This window comes from Acinonyx jubatus, chromosome B2, assembly GCF_027475565.1.
Source record: "Acinonyx jubatus isolate Ajub_Pintada_27869175 chromosome B2, VMU_Ajub_asm_v1.0, whole genome shotgun sequence".
NCBI lineage: Eukaryota > Metazoa > Chordata > Mammalia > Carnivora > Felidae > Acinonyx > Acinonyx jubatus.
Window position 1 is genome coordinate 55,280,242 of NC_069385.1, and position 17,549 is coordinate 55,297,790.

Below are 17,549 nucleotides of genomic sequence, written 5' to 3' on the forward strand. Positions count from 1 at the left end.
GAAAACCCTTCTAATTTATTTACGAAAGTGCTCAGGAAGCATCTACTTGAAGAAAGATGCTATTTACAAACACTTGTCTAAGCTCACCCTGCATTTGATGCATCCTTCTTGGTAAATCCAAATCTGATCATCAGCACCAACATCTTCCATGACCTGTATTCTGAGAAGCTTCAGATCCTCTAAGTTTCCATTGGTGGACATGAATAACCCTGTTGCTTTGTTTCGAAGTCTGAAATAAATTCGTTTCTGGAAGACAGAGACCCCAGCGATAGTCATCTATAAGTTGTACTGTTAAAAGCACAGAATAAGCATTAATAGAGGCAGAAACCAAAGTGAGGTTGGATTAGAGATAACTGCTCTCCACAAGAGTCTCAGAGGGTTTAGGATCTTCTCAATGCAGAGTCTGTCAGAATTTCAAAATGCCGGGGGCAGGGAGCCTGCCTGTGGACAGCCCAGGGCATGGGACCCGCCATGTTTTGATGTTGGGTGTGGTAGCATTTCTGAAAGCCGTCACAACCTTTCAGCACCAGAAACAGAGCCCAAATTTAAAGGAGTGGGGGCGCAGAGACCAAGGTTATACTTCAGTTTTATACCGAAACTAAAAGGTTGAATTATGTTTACGATAAAAGGTAAAGATTGCAGAGAAGAGTACTTAAAGTCTAGAAAAGGAATAAAGTACCTGAGCAAAAGGTCGTAGAGAACCTATTTGGTGGCAGCCACTGAATTCATACCAATTTGGGACTTCTGCTGGTGACAGTAGGAACTGCCGACCCCTGTAATTGCCATATTCATAAGTAACCCATCTGGGAAAAAGAAGTGGAAAACCACAGTAAGCGGCAGTATCCCTTTAACAGTTGCCCCTGATTATATTTTTATAGTGCTTCCAAGTTTTACACGGAGCTTTATACTTTAAATATACATTGGGAGAGAAAAAGAAACTATTTTCTAAAACACTTAAAGCACCCATTTATTGACAAATAGCAAATTCTTGGTACATGAGTATGCCACAAAGATCCATTTTTTTTTCATGTTTATTTATTTTTGAGAGAGAGAGACACCATGAGTGGGGAAGGGCAGAGAGAGAGAGACACAGAAGCGAAAGCAGGCTCCAGGCTCTGAGCTGTCAGCACAGAGCCCGACACGGGGCTGGAACTCACGAACTGTGATATCATGACCTGAGCCCAAGTCAGATGCTTGACCTACTGAGCCATCCAGGATCCTATCTTGAAGAGAAATAGGTAAGTTTTTCCTCTAATAGGGCAATGAAATTCAGTCCTTTTTGCAAGATTGCCCTGTACCTCCTATGAGGTTTTTGTAAAACCTTTTCAGTTGTAATAATCTTACATTTAAATAGTTACTATTTGTAAAGTTCTTATTAGTGTGTGGCACATGATAAGTATTACATAGGGTTAAGTAAAAATAATAAAGCTTTGTTTAAAATGGGTATGGGGTGCTGGGAGCTTGGTCGGTGGAGCATCTAACTTTTGATTTTGGCTTGTGTCATGATCCCAAGGTTGTTGGATCAAGTCCCGCATGGGGCCTGTTTGAGACTCTCTCTTCTCTCTCTCTCTCTCTCTCTCTCTCTCTTTTTGCCCGCCCCCAGTCATGCTCTTGCTTTCTCTAAAAAAAAAAAAAAAAAAAAAAAAAAAAATATATATATATATATATATATATATATATATATGTAAAATAAAATAAAAATAAAATGGGTGTAATCTTCCTCAATCCAGAAAACTGAAGATTCTCTGGTCTCTTCCACCTGAAGATGCTAGTGCCCACCCCCGAAGAAGTTAAGGTCATGGCACACGGCATGCAAGCAACCCAGCAACCCTCTTCTCTGGCTGATCTATTACATCAAGGAAGAGTGTTCTCTACTTTTAGTCCTGGAACTTTAAAATGTCATCGTCTTAGTCATTTTATCATAAAAACAAAAAATTAAAACCATTTGGGGAAAAAAAAATCACCCATAATTCTACCACAGTAATCTACAACTGTTTTGTAAATAACTGTTGGCCCTTCCAACACTGATGCATACAGGGAGGCCATACCTATTGTTTTTATGAGGGAAAGAAATTTACTTTCTTATAAACATTATGTTGGTAGTCCTTGCTCACTTTTATATCTTACTTTCAAAATTGTCGTAACGTGAGAAAAATCTTCCCATGTTGGCCTTTAATCATTGTACACAGCATCTGCTATCAATTTCTGGGTAAAGAAAATCCAAACCCTTACTCTAAAACCAAAGGACTTGGTCTTTCAAAGGGAGAAGAAAAATCAGCTTCCTTTCTTACTTGCTAAAAAAAAAAAGTGCTTAATGTGTTTACTGAGCACTGGTTTGCAAAGCATTCCCCTAGGAATTTGAGAGTACCCAAAGACAAAGTCCTTACCTTAAGTAAATTACAAATGTGGATGAAAAGATGAAATCTACCTGACACATGGCTTTTCTCAATAGGAAAAATATATTATGAAGGTACATAATTATTAACCCTTACAGAAAATAGGAGGAGAAGAGGTTATATTTCAATTTGTTTAAGGTAGCACAGGATAGAAAGAAATGTGATCAAACCTACTTAAAAACAATTTTTTTTGAACAATTTTTTTTAATGTTTATTTTGGAGACAGAGCATGACTGGGGGAGGGGCAGAGAGAGACACAATCCAAAGCAGGCTCCAGGCTCTGAGCTGCAGTATAGAGCCTGACATGGGGCTCGAACCCATGAACCTGAGCTGAAGTTGGACACTTAACTGACCGAGCCACCCAGGCACCCCTTAAAAAAAATTTTTTTTTAATGCTTTACTTATTTTTGAGAGAGAGAGAGACAAAGTACAAGCAGGGGAGGGATGGGGAGAGAGGGAGACAGAATCCACGAAGCAGACTCCAGGCTCAGAGCTGTCAGCACAGAGCCTGACATGCGGCTCGAACCCCGTGAACCACGAGATCGTGACCTGAGCTGAAGTCGGACGCTTAACCGACTGAGCTACCCAGGTGACTCTGATCATACCTAATTTTAAAAATCAAATATCTTATTGAATAAACAAGTAGGTAACTCACTTACATGCCACCAATCACCTGAACAGAGCGAATCTGTGTGTTGAATCCTAGGGATCGGAGATTAACTATTTCTGAATTAAGTTCGATCTTTTTTCCTTTGAAGCCTTCTCTTTCAAAAAGAATAATTGTTGGTTCAGAAAATTCCTGTATAGGAACAAAAACAGTGTTCCGTTACTCATCTTTGATAATAATTCAAGCTTACATGGAAATATCTTGTTAAAGGACAAATCACAAGCTCTGGCCAGGCTTGGCCTTTCTCTGGAGGTCTGGGTGTTCATGCACTCCGAAGCTAAGGAGAGGACAGGCAGGAAATTTTCTACTACATGGAAAGGTGGGTAAATATAACTGTTTTAAAGCTGTTATGGATATGTGTTTTAGCTGTTATGGATAACAGTGTTTTAAAGCTGATATGGAGGGGGCCATATCCTAGGCACAAAGGAATGGGTATATGTATTGAATCAACACTTGTAATGAAATTTATTTTCAATTTTGCCATTGTTTATTAGGGAAAAGGAGGGGCTGGAAAGCCATGGACATAAATGGTGAGGGTCAGAGGACTATGGCTGTCTTTGGGGTCTAGTGGTAACAGTGGTAATTACCTAATCAAAGAAACTTCCCCTTGTATGCATTTTCAAATGTCTTTTTTGTTGTTGTTGTTGTTTTGTCACTAAGACAACGATTCTTTATACTCATGCTCCCAAACTTTCCTATAGGAATAATTGTTAAAAGGAGAGAAAAAATCCAGTGTGGAAGCTGCATGTTCAAGCCATCAGTCATTTTAAAGAGGACAAGGGCACAGAAGTCCATTCATTTTCAGAAAATAAAAAGCAGATTATACTTCTTTTTCAAATCACAGTTTGAAACTGACCCTAGTCTAAGCTCTAATGATAATAATCCTAAGATCATAAATAATACATCAAAAATTACCTACCTGCTTAAAGTTTTGTGATTAGGGTGTGGTAACTTACTGCTTCATTGATGTGGATGTGCCCTGACATGTACAAAGATTTCTGCCGACCAGTAAACAGAGCAGATTAGTGTGTAGAGGTGGTTTGTATAGTGTAGGAATTAGGTTATATAAAATATACTAGAAGGAAATGACGTAAATATCACAAGTGGCTGAGCATATCCACCAAGTACTAGGTGAAGGAAGGCATTTGGAAACTGCAACGGCAGTGGGTTTGGTTTTTTTGTTTTTTGAAAATATATTTGGAGATAGCTGTTAGAATTCTAGGGTGGTTAAATACCAAAGTTTTAGATATTTCACTGTAAGTTAGTGAATCTTAAACACCATATGATGTTTCACTGATACTATTTTCACATCTAAAGAAACGGTCAACATTTTAGTTATTTGAACAGGCAGGGAGGAGATAAAGCCATCTCATGTATGTTCTTTCTACCTGTAAAACTGAAGTCACCGATGACATATGTTTTAAGCTTTTTATAAGAGATCAGCTACAAAAAAAACTAACAAATATTTCCAAAACTACAGACACACCCAGAGTTGAACAATCAGAACATTATCTTGCTGTTTTATTGTACTGAATATTGCTTTAGCTACATCAAAAATTAAAGGTTTCTATGCAAAAAGGGGCACCATAATCTAAAGGAGCACATGTGTGATAAACTGGGAGAAGACGTGATTGCAAATTTCTAAGACAACAAAGCGATAGATTTAAAAACTATGAAGAATTTCTGCAACCCAGTGACAACAAAAGATACAGAAAACTTAATAAAGAGTTTGGCAAAGGATATAAAAACAGACTATTCACTGAATAGAAAATCCAAATGACTAGTGCAGGAGATACTGGTGAAACATAACACAATGAGAAAATACTTTCTACCTAATTTCTTCAAATTGACAAAAGTCAGAAAATATTCAGTAATGGCAATGATGGAGAAAATGAATCCACATGCTCTGCCAGCAAAGATCCCAAGTAGTGGAATCTGGCATTACTTAGAGAAGCTGAATATTCATGCACATGGAATCCTGCAATTCTACTTTTTAAATATATATCTCGAAGGGATTCCCACACAGGTCAACGGGGATACGTGTGCATGTGAGGATAAAGTAAAATAAAAAACATTTTATAAGAATATCTAAGCTGTATCCCAAACACACTAGAATGGGTACCTGTAAAGGAGAGAGGAATAAAAATAGGGATCAGGTATGCAATGGAAGAAAGACAGGAGAGGGGCCTTGAACGAACCCCTGATGACTATACCACGACTGACTGAACACCCTTGACCTGAAGTCTGAGAAAACAGCAAAGAAAGTCAACTTCTATGTTAAAGCTCTGAAAAGAGACCAAAAAGTTATAGGCTGGAACGTTCTATTGCAACTGTTTTCTGTGCCTCTGACTTTAAGTCCTGAGGAAGCCTCCCTGCTGGTTTCCATCAGCTGCATGAACCACACATCTCTGTGACGCCATATTCACACTGACATTTTTATACTTACAACATCTATAAAACGAAGAGACTTGAAAGCTGCTTCAGGCAGGCATCCCATCGCGGAGACACAAGGGTAGTGGCCTTCTTCCAACACGTACTGATTACCAGAGAAATTTTCTCCATCATATGCAACCCAGCTATGACAGGAAAAAAACATAGACGTGTACAATATGTAATTTGAATATTCCTATTCAAGAATAGATAGCCTGCTATATATAAAACACAATGCCGGTGGCTAACTGTTCTGTCTCCAAAAATATCTAGACCTGTTTACTTTTTTCCATTGTGTTGCAAATGAATATTCATAAGTCAGTTGTTAATTTTGCATTTGGGAAACAAAGTTTTTCTCCCCAAAATCTTCAGTTTCTATCTCTGCACCTTCCAGTACTCCTTGCTCCCCTCGTGGGTGCCACCATCCTCTAGCCCTTGAGTCCTCTCTGAATAATCCTTCAACCTTCACAGCTAATCAGTCACCTTGGGTCTACCAACATCCTTCCCAAATGCCTTCCCTTTATCCTCATTTCCAGCGCCTCGGTACTGGGCCATGAGTCAAACTACCATAGTGACTTAGACAAGTCATTTAGCCCCTCAGGGCCCCAGCATTACTAGTAAGATGGTGATTTTCCATGCTTCCTTAGAAGAGGTGGGGCTTTTTGTTTGTTCTTTTAATCCAAGGAAGCTTACTGAGGACTAATTGTAGATCAGGTACTTTTCCACTGCTGGGGATAGGACAGAGGACAAAACGAAGTCCCTGCTATCATAAAATCTACACTCTGGTGAGCTGAGACAGACAACAAATGCACAACAACAAAAGTAGCTGTCTGGTAGTAAGAAGTGAAGCAGGGCAGGGGATAAAGAGGAACTAGGACAGAGACGGAGGTGTGTGCTAATAAACAAAATCTTTACTGTAAATCTGTGCACTTGAATGCAAAGCCAGTGCTGTTTCCACTGTGCAGTGCTAACCGATATGGTGCTATTTACACCATAAAGAACTGTATGATTAAAGACACTATTACTATTATTATTATTAGACTTAATTCCTCATCACCTTCTGCACAGTTTGCTCCAAGTGTTTCCTAGCCAACTTTCCCTGACCTTGGGCTCTCCCCTCCCTGTAAAGCTTTTATGAAACTATTTTCAGCACGGCACTTTGGGCTCATGCCTTTCTTTCCCTTCTTATGATTACACTGTTGTCATGCAGAATGCCTATCTACCGGGGCGCCTGGGTGGCTCAGTCGGTTCAGTGTCCAACTTCGGCTCAGGTTATGATCTCACAGTCCGTGAGTTTGAGGCCCACATCGGGCTCTGTGCTGACAGCTCGGAGCCTGGAGCCTGTCTCCGTCTCTCTCTCTGCCCCTCCCCTGCTCGTGCTGTCTCAAAAATAAACATAAAAAACCTTTTTTTAAAGCATGCCTATCTACCTGTAAAAAAAAAAAAAAAAATCCACCTTGGGAGGCACCTGAGGGATTATTAGAGTCCCGTTATGGTGACAGGACAGGCTAGAGAGTAGAGAACCTGGTCTGAATCCCATTGCACAGTGACATGGTGATTTTCAACTTCTCCATCCAAAGCGATCCCATGTCCTCTGCCCAGTGCTCAGATGCTACAAGGTGCACCTCAGTACTAACATGGTCTTGTACCGTTGGTGGTTTCATATAGTGCCAAACACCTAGGGATGTCCCTAAAGATTTGCTGATTCGTGCATTCTACTCTCCCGGGGATTGGGCCCTGCCAGTCCACCGTTTTACTTACCTGCCTCCTAAAACTCTGCAAGACTTGGTAGAAAACGAATCATCAATTTGACTTGTTGTTTCTTCGAAACCTAGACTGCGACCTTGAAACTGTGGTTCTGAAAACAACTGAATCTTTGAAAAAGTAAACAAATATGTAAGCTTATTTTCCTAAACATATTAACTCATTCAGCCTTTGAGATGATGCAAACATGACCTGTTAATAAACTGCTATGAATTTTATAAATCCTTTAATTTTCCACTTCTACATTAATGATCAATTAGAAATACTCTGGCCACACCATTCATGATTATTTGATTCAAAGACATCAAAGGACAATCCGACAGTTGAGGCAGCTTTCTATAGAACACCCTGTCGCAACAAGCTGTGAGGCATTTTAAAGCTTTATTGTGGCCAAAAGTAATTGTTCGTCAGTTCTAACATTTACAACAAAATGTATTTTAGAAATATAGTTTTCCTCCCTCTCAATGGAAGATACTTGCTGACTTATTAGAATCTTGTGTATGCCAATAAAGGAGGCTACAGTGGTGTTTGTGCCTCTGTAATTACGGCTGTCTGAATTCTGAACACTTCCATTAAAAAGCCTAAATAACAAATGTAACACTTCAGTTGATGCAGACAGCATGCAAAGGCTTGAGTGAGAGACCGTATAAAATGTTTGTCTAATGTAGACACAGCAAATATGAAAATTCATTTTACTGTTTACCACAATAACTGTATGTATTGAGATATTAATCTTAGCGTATTAAGCAAATTGATTCTATGTAATGATATTAAATTCAACTTTACATAAGAAGAACATTTTATGTATGTATGTCCATGTCCAGAATGGAGCCTAATGCAGGGCTTGAACTCATGACCCTGAGATCAAGACCTGAGCTGAGATCAAGAGCCTAACCAACTGAGCCACCCAGGCACCCCGAGAAGAGCATTTTATAAGAAATATCTAGATATGAGTCAATGCTCTCAAGCATTTATAAAGTAAACCTAAATCTAACTTAGAAATACAATTATGGTTTGAGGTATAAAAATAAGTAAAACTAACAAAATATCCCAAATGTCTGACATTTTACACATAAGGTCAGCTTTTCAATGGAAGGCCCCTAATTATAAAAAATAGATTATTTTTTAAATTACCTGATTTCGTCTCCTTGGGCCAGTAAAAGAATCCTAAAAAATTTTAAGGGGAAGAGAGAAGGAAATGAGTAGAGCAGACATCTTGAAAACATTTTTTTCTTCTAGATCATTAGCAATTACTGTTAAAAATAACCTCAGAATAGTTTCTGTACTGTTAAGTATTACATGAACCCGAAGTACACATTAAGGAAATCCAGAATTCAGTTAAATATTCTCATACAAAAGTAGAATTCCTTACCAAATATATGGGTTGAACAGAAGAGATCTTACAATTTTTGCCTCCCCAGTCCTCAAAACTGGTATAGAAACCTTTATCCAATATATATTGTTCTCCTGTGAAGTCAGGATTTTCATAGGCTACCCATCTAAAGAAACACAAACATCTACTTGTCATAGTTGATAGTTGACATGTATAATAAAACTATCAAACACATTTAAGTAAATATGTATCATACAGAAATTTTCATTTGTTTTAATAATCAGTAATCTTAATAATTTTTCTGATTCTCTATTAATCTTTTGGGAGATCTGTCTGTATGACAAGTCAAAGTGACAAATGAAAGAATATCTTTACACAAACCTTTTGGTGTAAGAGTCTCTTTACATGAACTTTTTGGTGTTCTCACATGTCAAATCCTATTCCCTGAGAAAGCTCCCATGGGGATATTTTTTTCGAATTCTTATTTATTTTTTAGAGAGTGTGCAAATGAACAAGGGGGCAGAGAGAGACAGAGAATCCCATGAGGTACAGAGAGAGAGGGAGAGAGAGTGCAGAGCCCTGAGTGGGGGTCGAGCTCACAAACTGGTAAGATCATGACCTGAGCCAGAGTCAGACACTGGCTCAGGTGGCCTAAGCCACCCAGGTGCCCCTCTAATTCTATTCTAAGGAAACAACATGGACTTCCAAGAAGTATCTGTAAAGTTTTTCTTTTAAACTGCTCTTAAAAATTTTTTTAAAGATTATTTATTTATTTTGAGAGAGTGAGCAAGCAGGGGAGGGGCAGAGAGAAAGAGAGATGGAATCCCAAGCAGGCTCCACACTATCAGATAGGCTCCACTCTGATAGTGTGGAGCCTGATGCAGGGCTTGAACTCATGAACTGTGGGATCATGACCTGAGCCAAAGTCTGACACTCGAACAAAGTGTCAAAGTCTGACACTCAGCCACCCTGGCGCCCCTCTAATCCTATTCTAAGGAAACAACTTGGACTTCCAAGAAATATCTGTAAAGTTCTCTTAAAAAGCAAGTAAGAGTTCTTTTTATTTTTGACATTAATAGTTTTCCAGAAAGAGTACAAGAAACTATGTCTCTATCACACAATAAAGCATAGTGGAAAAAGGTAACAGAAGAAAGGCTTTAAAAAAATACAGCTAAGTAAAATTTTATTTGGAACAGGATTTCCAATGTGACATGACTATGTAGTAAGCAAAACTGAACAGATGCTCAGAAACACTAAAATCTCTTTTGGGAGGTTTTCTTTTGTCACCTTTCAAGTGATCCACACTCAGGATAATTAAACCAGGATAACAAAACCAACTTATTGATGCTACTAGCCAAAGATAGTCTCTGAAGGGAATTTTTTCAATTTCGTTATATTCAACAGATAATTCTGCACCTCCTGAGTTAATTCACTGCCCTACTGATCTGCTCACAGATGAAAGGAATAATACCTAGGTGCTTGTAGACATACTCACAACTTTCCAAAATGCTTTCACATCTATGACCACATTTAATCTAGGGAGGACTGGTTTTCCCATTTTACAGAAAGGAAAACCTAAAGACACAGAAAAGTTAATTCCCTGATTCTTTCAACAAACCTCGACTGGCCATTTATCATATGCCAGAAACTAAATGACGCTAGGTGTGTGAGGAGGAAAAGTATCACACGTAATTACTTATTGGTGTTTGTTTTGAACGGGAAGGTGACACAATCAGTTAGTGGCCAGGGATGACTGAGTCCATGATGGAGTCTCCTGGGGCTCCCCCCACGCTCTCTTCACTTCATGACCCAAGCTGCCACCGGCCCTGTTAAGTTTCCTTTCATTTACTCTTCCATTACACCAGACTTGAAATAGTCCACACGCTTCATAATTAGGACAGATTATGATTTTACTACCAAAAGGGCTTGACTTTATACAAAAACTCAGATACAGTCGTTACTAGGAAATGAACAGCAATCAAGGAGAAAAAAAGAACACTAAAAATCTCCAGTGTTACGTAGCTTATGACAGCTAATGTCTCTACACACACTTCTGCCCAAATGAACAGAGTAACTGCTAGAAGGCCAGTCCCGTCATATTTCAGAAAACACTACTCCATTTCAGAACCTCATTAGCAATTTTTAAAACCTGTTCTTTAACATGGTGAGGTCAGGAATTAGGAGACCTAGTTCCAGCTATGGTCGGGACATTAACTTTCAGATAACTTTGAAGGGCTCACTTAACCTTTGTGAAAGTTCATAGTCTCATTTGTAAGTAGAGGGCTTGGCCAGGATCCCAGGGCTGACATCATGTGAGGTTCTATGGCTCCTGGGAACCTGAGTGTGCGGCTTCTGCTCACACGGCCTTTGCCTCATGAAGAGAAGCAAAAGCCAAGCAAGAACGTGGAATCCTGCTATGTGGGGAGGAGTAGGTGCACGGCAAGAAAAATCTATTTCACAAAACCCAGGACTTAAAAAAAAAAAAAGAAAGAAAGAAAAAAAGAGGTCATAGCCGTATCACAAAAAAAAAGTATTTCTGGCAGGCTCTGTAACAAGTTAAAGAACAGAGGGTTAAAAGGCCTTTTTGCTTGATTGACTGACCTCAAGGTTTGGAAGGGAAAGGGCTGTGAGTGGGGAAAGACCAAATATTGGGGGGAAGAACAACCGAGTGAACCTCGAAAGTAGGTTTATCCAGCACGTTTTTTTTTTTTTAACCAAGTGTGAATGCTCTATTTCCCGATAAAACTAAAACAAATCACTTGTAAGCAAACACCCAACACCACATAAGCGTAATTCACTGAGGCTGAAACAAACCAACCACTTATTAAGATGTTACTTGAATTGACAGTAGTGTTGTTTTCCTTCCAAGATGCGGCCCCAGATGAATCACTGATGCATGAGGGTAAAAAAACAAACAAACAAACAAACAAACAAAAAAAACCTAAAACTCAGGTCTGAGATTCTCTGGTAGATCTATAACTTCTACTTGAGACTCTTACGAAGAAAATTCCTTACTGTCCTTGTTTAAACAGATTCTGTACACATGAATCAACGCTTCTCTGTTTATGAGGTTGGTGGGGTGGCGGGGAGGGGGGCTGCTACAAGTACGTGCAGGTCCCAGCCTTGTGGAAGTGGAATCCCTGCTCAGAATGTAGGGGCAGTGGGGCAAACCAGCCCTTCCATGGAAGAGAAAAGGAAAAAGAATTTAAAGCAACAGCAGTTTTAATTTTTTCAGGTGGACTCTAGAAATATTTCATTTTGTTCTCAGTTTCAAAACAACGAGCCCAGTTGTCCCCATGTGAACAAGAGCACAGTGCAGAACCTGACGTTGATCAGCAGGGCGGTGAAAGGGAGTTTCTTCTGTTTCAGTAAGAAACGGAATGCAGTTCTCAAAACCTCAACGGTCGGATTCATAAGCATCCTTCCTGAAGGCTGGTCTCTGTTTCTGAGCTAAAAATGAATTTACCTCCCAGGGACTTTATCACCCATGTGAGAGTGAACCTCCTGCAAGACACTTCCAGAACAAGAATCTCAAAAAAGTTTCTCTGAAAAGCTTTTGAGTTCCATACTGAGAAATCAAGAACCAAGATTCCCTCATCTCTAGGTCTTTCGTAGCAATGATTATGTTTTACACAAATGCTGTGACCTCTGTGAGGACATAATATAATGCTTTGCACATAACAGACCTCAATAAATATTTGTCAGATAACCAATTAAATGACCTGTGAGGAAGCAGCTGGCCCTGGTACACACAGCCCTTCCACAGCCACAGAATTTGAAAGGAAGTGGTGATGTGTACACACCTCCCTTCAACTTCCCCCAAGACCACAACTCAACTGCTATTAAAAAAAAAAAAAAAAAAAAAAAAAAAAAACAACTAAACCAGGAAATACAACTAGAAATGACTAAAAATAGAAACCTATAAAAGCAACATTTTATAAAGGAATCTAATTTCAAGCAAACAAAGACTGGGCTAAAAAAAGAAAAAAAAAAAGATTGGCTCTGGGTACAATTCTACCTGTGCTAACAGAACCGTGCACATAAATGCCCTAAGAGAATTCTAGCCAGCTTCCTGTTGCTTCCTCTGCTGGGAAGCATGACTGGACTCTGACTAATGGGACCAACACACCTGGTGAGTACCAAAATGTACAACTATTTGTCCAGACTGAATTGGTCACTGTTTTCCTTCTAAATAATTAGCTTTAAATAAAGGCAGTCTAAAATACTGTAGAACCACAGCATTATCTCAGAGAACTGCCATACTAATACCTTTGGTCTATGGCAGATGGTAAGATGTTAGGGTTCCAGAGCAGGACACAGAAGGCACTTCCTGCTAAGAAGGAAGACCCAGAAATCCCAGATGTCACTGTATCAAGAGGGCACCACAAGCAGCAACCAACACAAGGATTTGGTGAACATGACTAACAGTAAAGCATATTACATTGTACACACATCTCAGATATCCAGGGACACTACAGGAGGGCTCCATGAAATACAAATGGGTTGAGGTTAGAATGATCCAAATAGCCTAGGTTACTCATGACATAAAAAACCTAACATCAGGGTGCCTGGGTGGCTCAGTTGGTCAAGTGTCCAACTCTTGGTTTGGGCTCAGGTCATGATCTCAGGGTCGTGAGATTGAGCCTCGCATCGGGCTCCATGCTGTGTGTGGAGCCTGCTTAAGATTCTCTCTCTCTCTGCCCCTCACACCTGCTTGCATATGCTCTAAAATAAAATTTAAAAACAAAAAACCTAACAAACATTTTCAACAGAACCAATGTCAAATAAATTCATATGATTATTTAAGAATGCTCTCACTTATACCCAACTATAACTGACATCAACCTGGATCATAAGAATAATTGTATAACTTATTTTAATAGACACCTGTTTTGCCCATCCAGTATCTGTCCTCATTATTTCTGATGTTCCTGGGGAACAACTCACCCCGATCATATAAAAGTGGCTTCTATGGGACTGACCCTACACTACTCCAGAGTTGGGCACATAACATAGGCACGATCATCTCCTTGACTACAGTGATTGGCTCAGGCACGTACACATGTCCCAGGCCTACAGAATCAAACCGAAACCTGGAGCTTTTGTGGGAAAGAGAAGTCCTTTCCACTGGATACAGTGAGATGGAAGAACAATAAGTAGCTAATGTACCAGATGGAAGTGGTCTGCTTAAAATGAAGCCAGCACAGAAAAAAAGCCTAGTCAAGAGACAGAGAGCAAGTTCTAATGCCAGTGTCTAAACCCTATATCCAGCCATGAATGAAGCAAAATCTTGTCCAGGACTTTTTTTTTTTTAAGTTTATTTATTTTAAGGGGAGCGGGGCAGGAGGAAAAACACAAGTGGGGAAGGGGCAGAGAGAGAGAGAAATTGAGAGAGAATCCCAAGCAGGCTCCATGCTCCACTCTGAGCCCAATGCAGGGCTCCATCGCACAATCCTGAGACCATGACAAAAGCCGAGATCAAGAGTCAGACGCTTAACCGACTAAGCCACCCAGGTACCCCCTTTCCAGGACTTTTAAGTTATGTAGGCCAATAAATTCCATTTTTATCACTTATACCGATTTAGTTTGGCTTGCAGTCATATGCATCCCCAAGAGTCTTTTCTGACCATCTTTCAATAAAAGCTTACGTTAATAAAGCATTCAATTGGTAACTCCAGGTATGCTGAAACAATTATTTTTAGGTCAAAATAATAGTGAAGAAATGAAACGGTGCAGGTGTAGATATAGGTGCTGCCACAATGGCATAATCAGTGTTATTTCAAAGTAAAGCCTGTGCAATAAAGACACTCAGACCCTCCTCTGTCTCCCTGAAAGCAGAGATAATAAATAATAAATAATAATAAATAAATCTCCCATGTGAAAGGTATCCTCCCTGTACCAGGAGGTAGAGACACGCCTTCATCACCAGAGATAGGGACTTTAGAGCTGAGAAGAATGTATAAACAAACCTTGTTACTTTTTATCAATTTACCACGAGACAAATTCTGTTTACAATTCCATACTAATTAAAGCTCCCAAACAAGTTTTATCCTTCCAATTCCTCACAAATGTATTGTCTTTCTGTCTAAAATATATAAAACTCACCTGCCTTGGTCATTTCTTTGGGTCTCAGTTTCATTATTGGGCCCCCCTGAACATGTAATTAAACTTTGGTGATTTTTTTCTCCTGTTAATCTGTCTTGTGTCAGTTTAATTAACAGGAAGAATCTCGATGGGTAGAATAAAATTTTTCCTCCCCTACAAGGACTGTAGGAAAATCGAATGGGACTTTATCCCAACCTCAGGTTTCTAGTGTTAAGATTATTTTTTATTTGATTCCCATCATAAGAAATCCAGGGAATCTTTCCATGCAGAATGGTAAGAGAAGTGGACCGGTGAATTTCTATCCTGAAACCCAAAAGTCTACTGCAATGTTACATGACACATGAAAAAAAGATTATATGAGAAAGATGTTAAAAAGCAGTTATGAAAGTATTGTGGCAGTACACATTAAATGACTGACTTAATGTTCAGTCGTTGATGTGTTTATTTCCTGAGTGCCTACTCTGTCAGAGACGCTATCAGTTTAATATAACACAAAGTAAAAATGGTTAAAACCCCGGTTGGGTTATTTCACTTACACTCCACTCAGTACATTAATAGACTGGGTCTTCAATCCATATCCGGTCTCCTTTAAGTTAGCAACAATTCCTAATACGTCAATACTGGAACCTTTGGATCCAAAGTTTTTTTCACTGTACATGATCATGTGAGCATTTGAAAAATCCTATTAAGAAAAAAAAATCAAAATTCAAAGGTTAGCCATTCATATTCAAAAAAGATCAAGTATTAGCCATTAGCTTTTCTTTAACTTACACCTAATATAGGTCGTAATGACTGAAGTTCTCCATTGTAACCTCCCCAATCTTTCCAGTCCTTGTACTCTCCTTCTTCGAGCAAATACTGATGACCTGTAAATCCAGGCTTCTCATAAGCAACCCAACTGCAAGAGAAAAAACATGAAGGAGCGGTAATCTTCGTCAGTGTTGAAATTTTTCCCATGTACAAGTTTCATTCACAAATACTAACAGTTATGAAGCTAGACATAGACTCACGCATTATGACAATTGGAATTCTCCTCTAAAATTTAAGAGACTAATAGAATGGCCTCCTAAAGAATAACCTAAGAAACATACATCAATGTTCTGTAAAGGAGTGTAGGGAGTGTGTGTGTGTGTTTAATAAGAAGACTCCAAAGAACTTCAGAAAAAAAACTGGCTAAACTTTCATCAAAGCATAATTAAAATATTATATATTTTTGGCTATGTACAAGACTTTGAAGTATATACTTCTAAAGGAAATATGTAAGATACATAAAGTGCAAAATATCATAAAAAATAGAAAGCAAACTAACAGTTCAACAGTTTGGAGAATAATATTAATAAGATGTAGATTTGATCAATCTGGGCCAATTTATCAGCCTCGTTCAGCTGACTGACCCCAAACTACCACCTCGATCTGCTGTGTCAACTCCAGGTCAGAGTGGACTGAGAAGAACATGTCTGAAGTTCACTCTACCACACTATCTGTAATGGTTGGGGGTGGGGCATGTATATTACTCACTAAAATGATAAAAAAGAAACTCCTCAGGTTACTCCCATCTACTTACATTCCTCTCAGAACCTTCATTGACCCCACTGACATAAATGGCAAACTGTCATCGGTTGTTCCTTCTGTTTCACCTGCTTCCGCCATAAACCTGCACATCTCGGTTTCTAGTTCCATACATTTTCCTTCAAAGAAAGGCTTTTCATAAATTACTACCTATAATAGAAGGTATACCGGTAAGTGAAAGAGGTTAAAGGTTTCAACAGCTAAACTGAACGTTCAGTCATTTAATATCACTAAGCCCTAGAACACAAAATGTTCTGATCATATTTTTTAAACTAAATAACAGTATCTTGTAATTTTAAAACTATGTTTTTAATGTTTATTTATTTTTGAGAGAGAGAGACAGAGCATGAGCAGGGGACTGGCAGAGAGAGGGAGACATAGCACCCAAAGCAGGCTCCAGTCTCTGAGCTGTCAGCACACAGCCGGACGTGGAACTTGAACTCATGAACCAGGAGATCATGATCTGAGCTGAAGTCGAACATTTAACTGACTGAGCCACCCAGACAGCCCTAAATTTTTATCCTGATGTGGTGCAGCCCAAAGACAAGGTTCAAAAGACAGTTAATAAATAATTGGCTTAAAAAATTGCTTTTGTTCAATGTCTAGAACTGATATTTAGAATTTCGCTTAGGCCAAACTAAGGAACCAAGGATCCCACGTTGCTTTAAAAATGAAACAGGGGTGCCTGGCTGACTCAGTCTGTAGAGCATGCGACATCTGATCTCAAGATCATGAGTTCAAGCCCCACAGTGGGCATGGAGGCTACTTAGAAAAAAAACCAAGAAATATAAATGTGTCATAAATGTGCAAAGTAGAAATAGCAGAAAGAGCATGTTAGAGTAGCAGAAGGGGAGAACTTGTCTTGAAAACAAAGTTTTTTCCTGAGTAACTGGCAAGCGGCAGCAGGCCCCACAACTAGTAAACACAAACACAAATTATAAACTTAACACAACAATCAACCTTTTAAGCCACGAGTACACGTACTGTTAGCCAGTGTAAGGGCTCTAGTCTGAGGGACGGCATGTAAGCTGGGACAACTTCCTTTTAGCTGCGGTTATGTTTATGGAGGCGGATGTGTAAAACCACACAAGCATCACCTTCATAGAGATGGAATGGGAATAAAATGTAAAACACATATATTTTTACCTTTGGATCTGTAGGGAATTCGACTTTACGTCCACCCTGAAAAGAAAAATAATACAGTAAGAAAACCGGTTTTTCATTGATAGATTACCATATATTACCCATGGTAGTTTATGGTAAGCCATGGAACCTCCCAGTGTGA

The 17,549-nt window shown here is 39.1% G+C and overlaps 1 protein-coding gene and 1 long non-coding RNA gene across 5 annotated transcripts in view; one reads left to right on the forward strand and one right to left on the reverse strand.

Moving 5' to 3' along the window:
* Nucleotides 1–17,549, reverse strand: part of CRYBG1 (crystallin beta-gamma domain containing 1) — a 182,677-nt gene that overhangs the window by 5,782 nt on the left and 159,346 nt on the right. For 3 of the 4 annotated variants that reach the window (XM_027057168.2, XM_053222417.1, XM_027057169.2), the window contains 11 exons: nt 17,411–17,446; nt 16,260–16,414; nt 15,467–15,593; nt 15,232–15,377; nt 8,630–8,756; nt 8,392–8,424; nt 7,255–7,367; nt 5,510–5,639; nt 3,056–3,195; nt 680–803; nt 88–246 (listed from right to left, as the gene is read on the reverse strand). In XM_027057168.2, coding sequence (XP_026912969.2) covers nt 88–246; nt 680–803; nt 3,056–3,195; nt 5,510–5,639; nt 7,255–7,367; nt 8,392–8,424; nt 8,630–8,756; nt 15,232–15,377; nt 15,467–15,593; nt 16,260–16,414; nt 17,411–17,446 — 1,290 coding nt within the window. Of the gene's footprint in view, nt 1–87; nt 247–679; nt 804–3,055; nt 3,196–5,509; nt 5,640–7,254; nt 7,368–8,391; nt 8,425–8,629; nt 8,757–15,231; nt 15,378–15,466; nt 15,594–16,259; nt 16,415–17,410; nt 17,447–17,549 lie in introns of those variants that run through there. The other variant, XR_008298429.1, reaches the window with a different exon arrangement.
* LOC128315562 (uncharacterized) lies at nt 243–11,044 on the forward strand. The gene is made up of 3 exons (XR_008298430.1): nt 243–1,238; nt 3,274–3,409; nt 3,456–11,044. It is a non-coding gene; the product is annotated as an uncharacterized LOC128315562 (long non-coding RNA).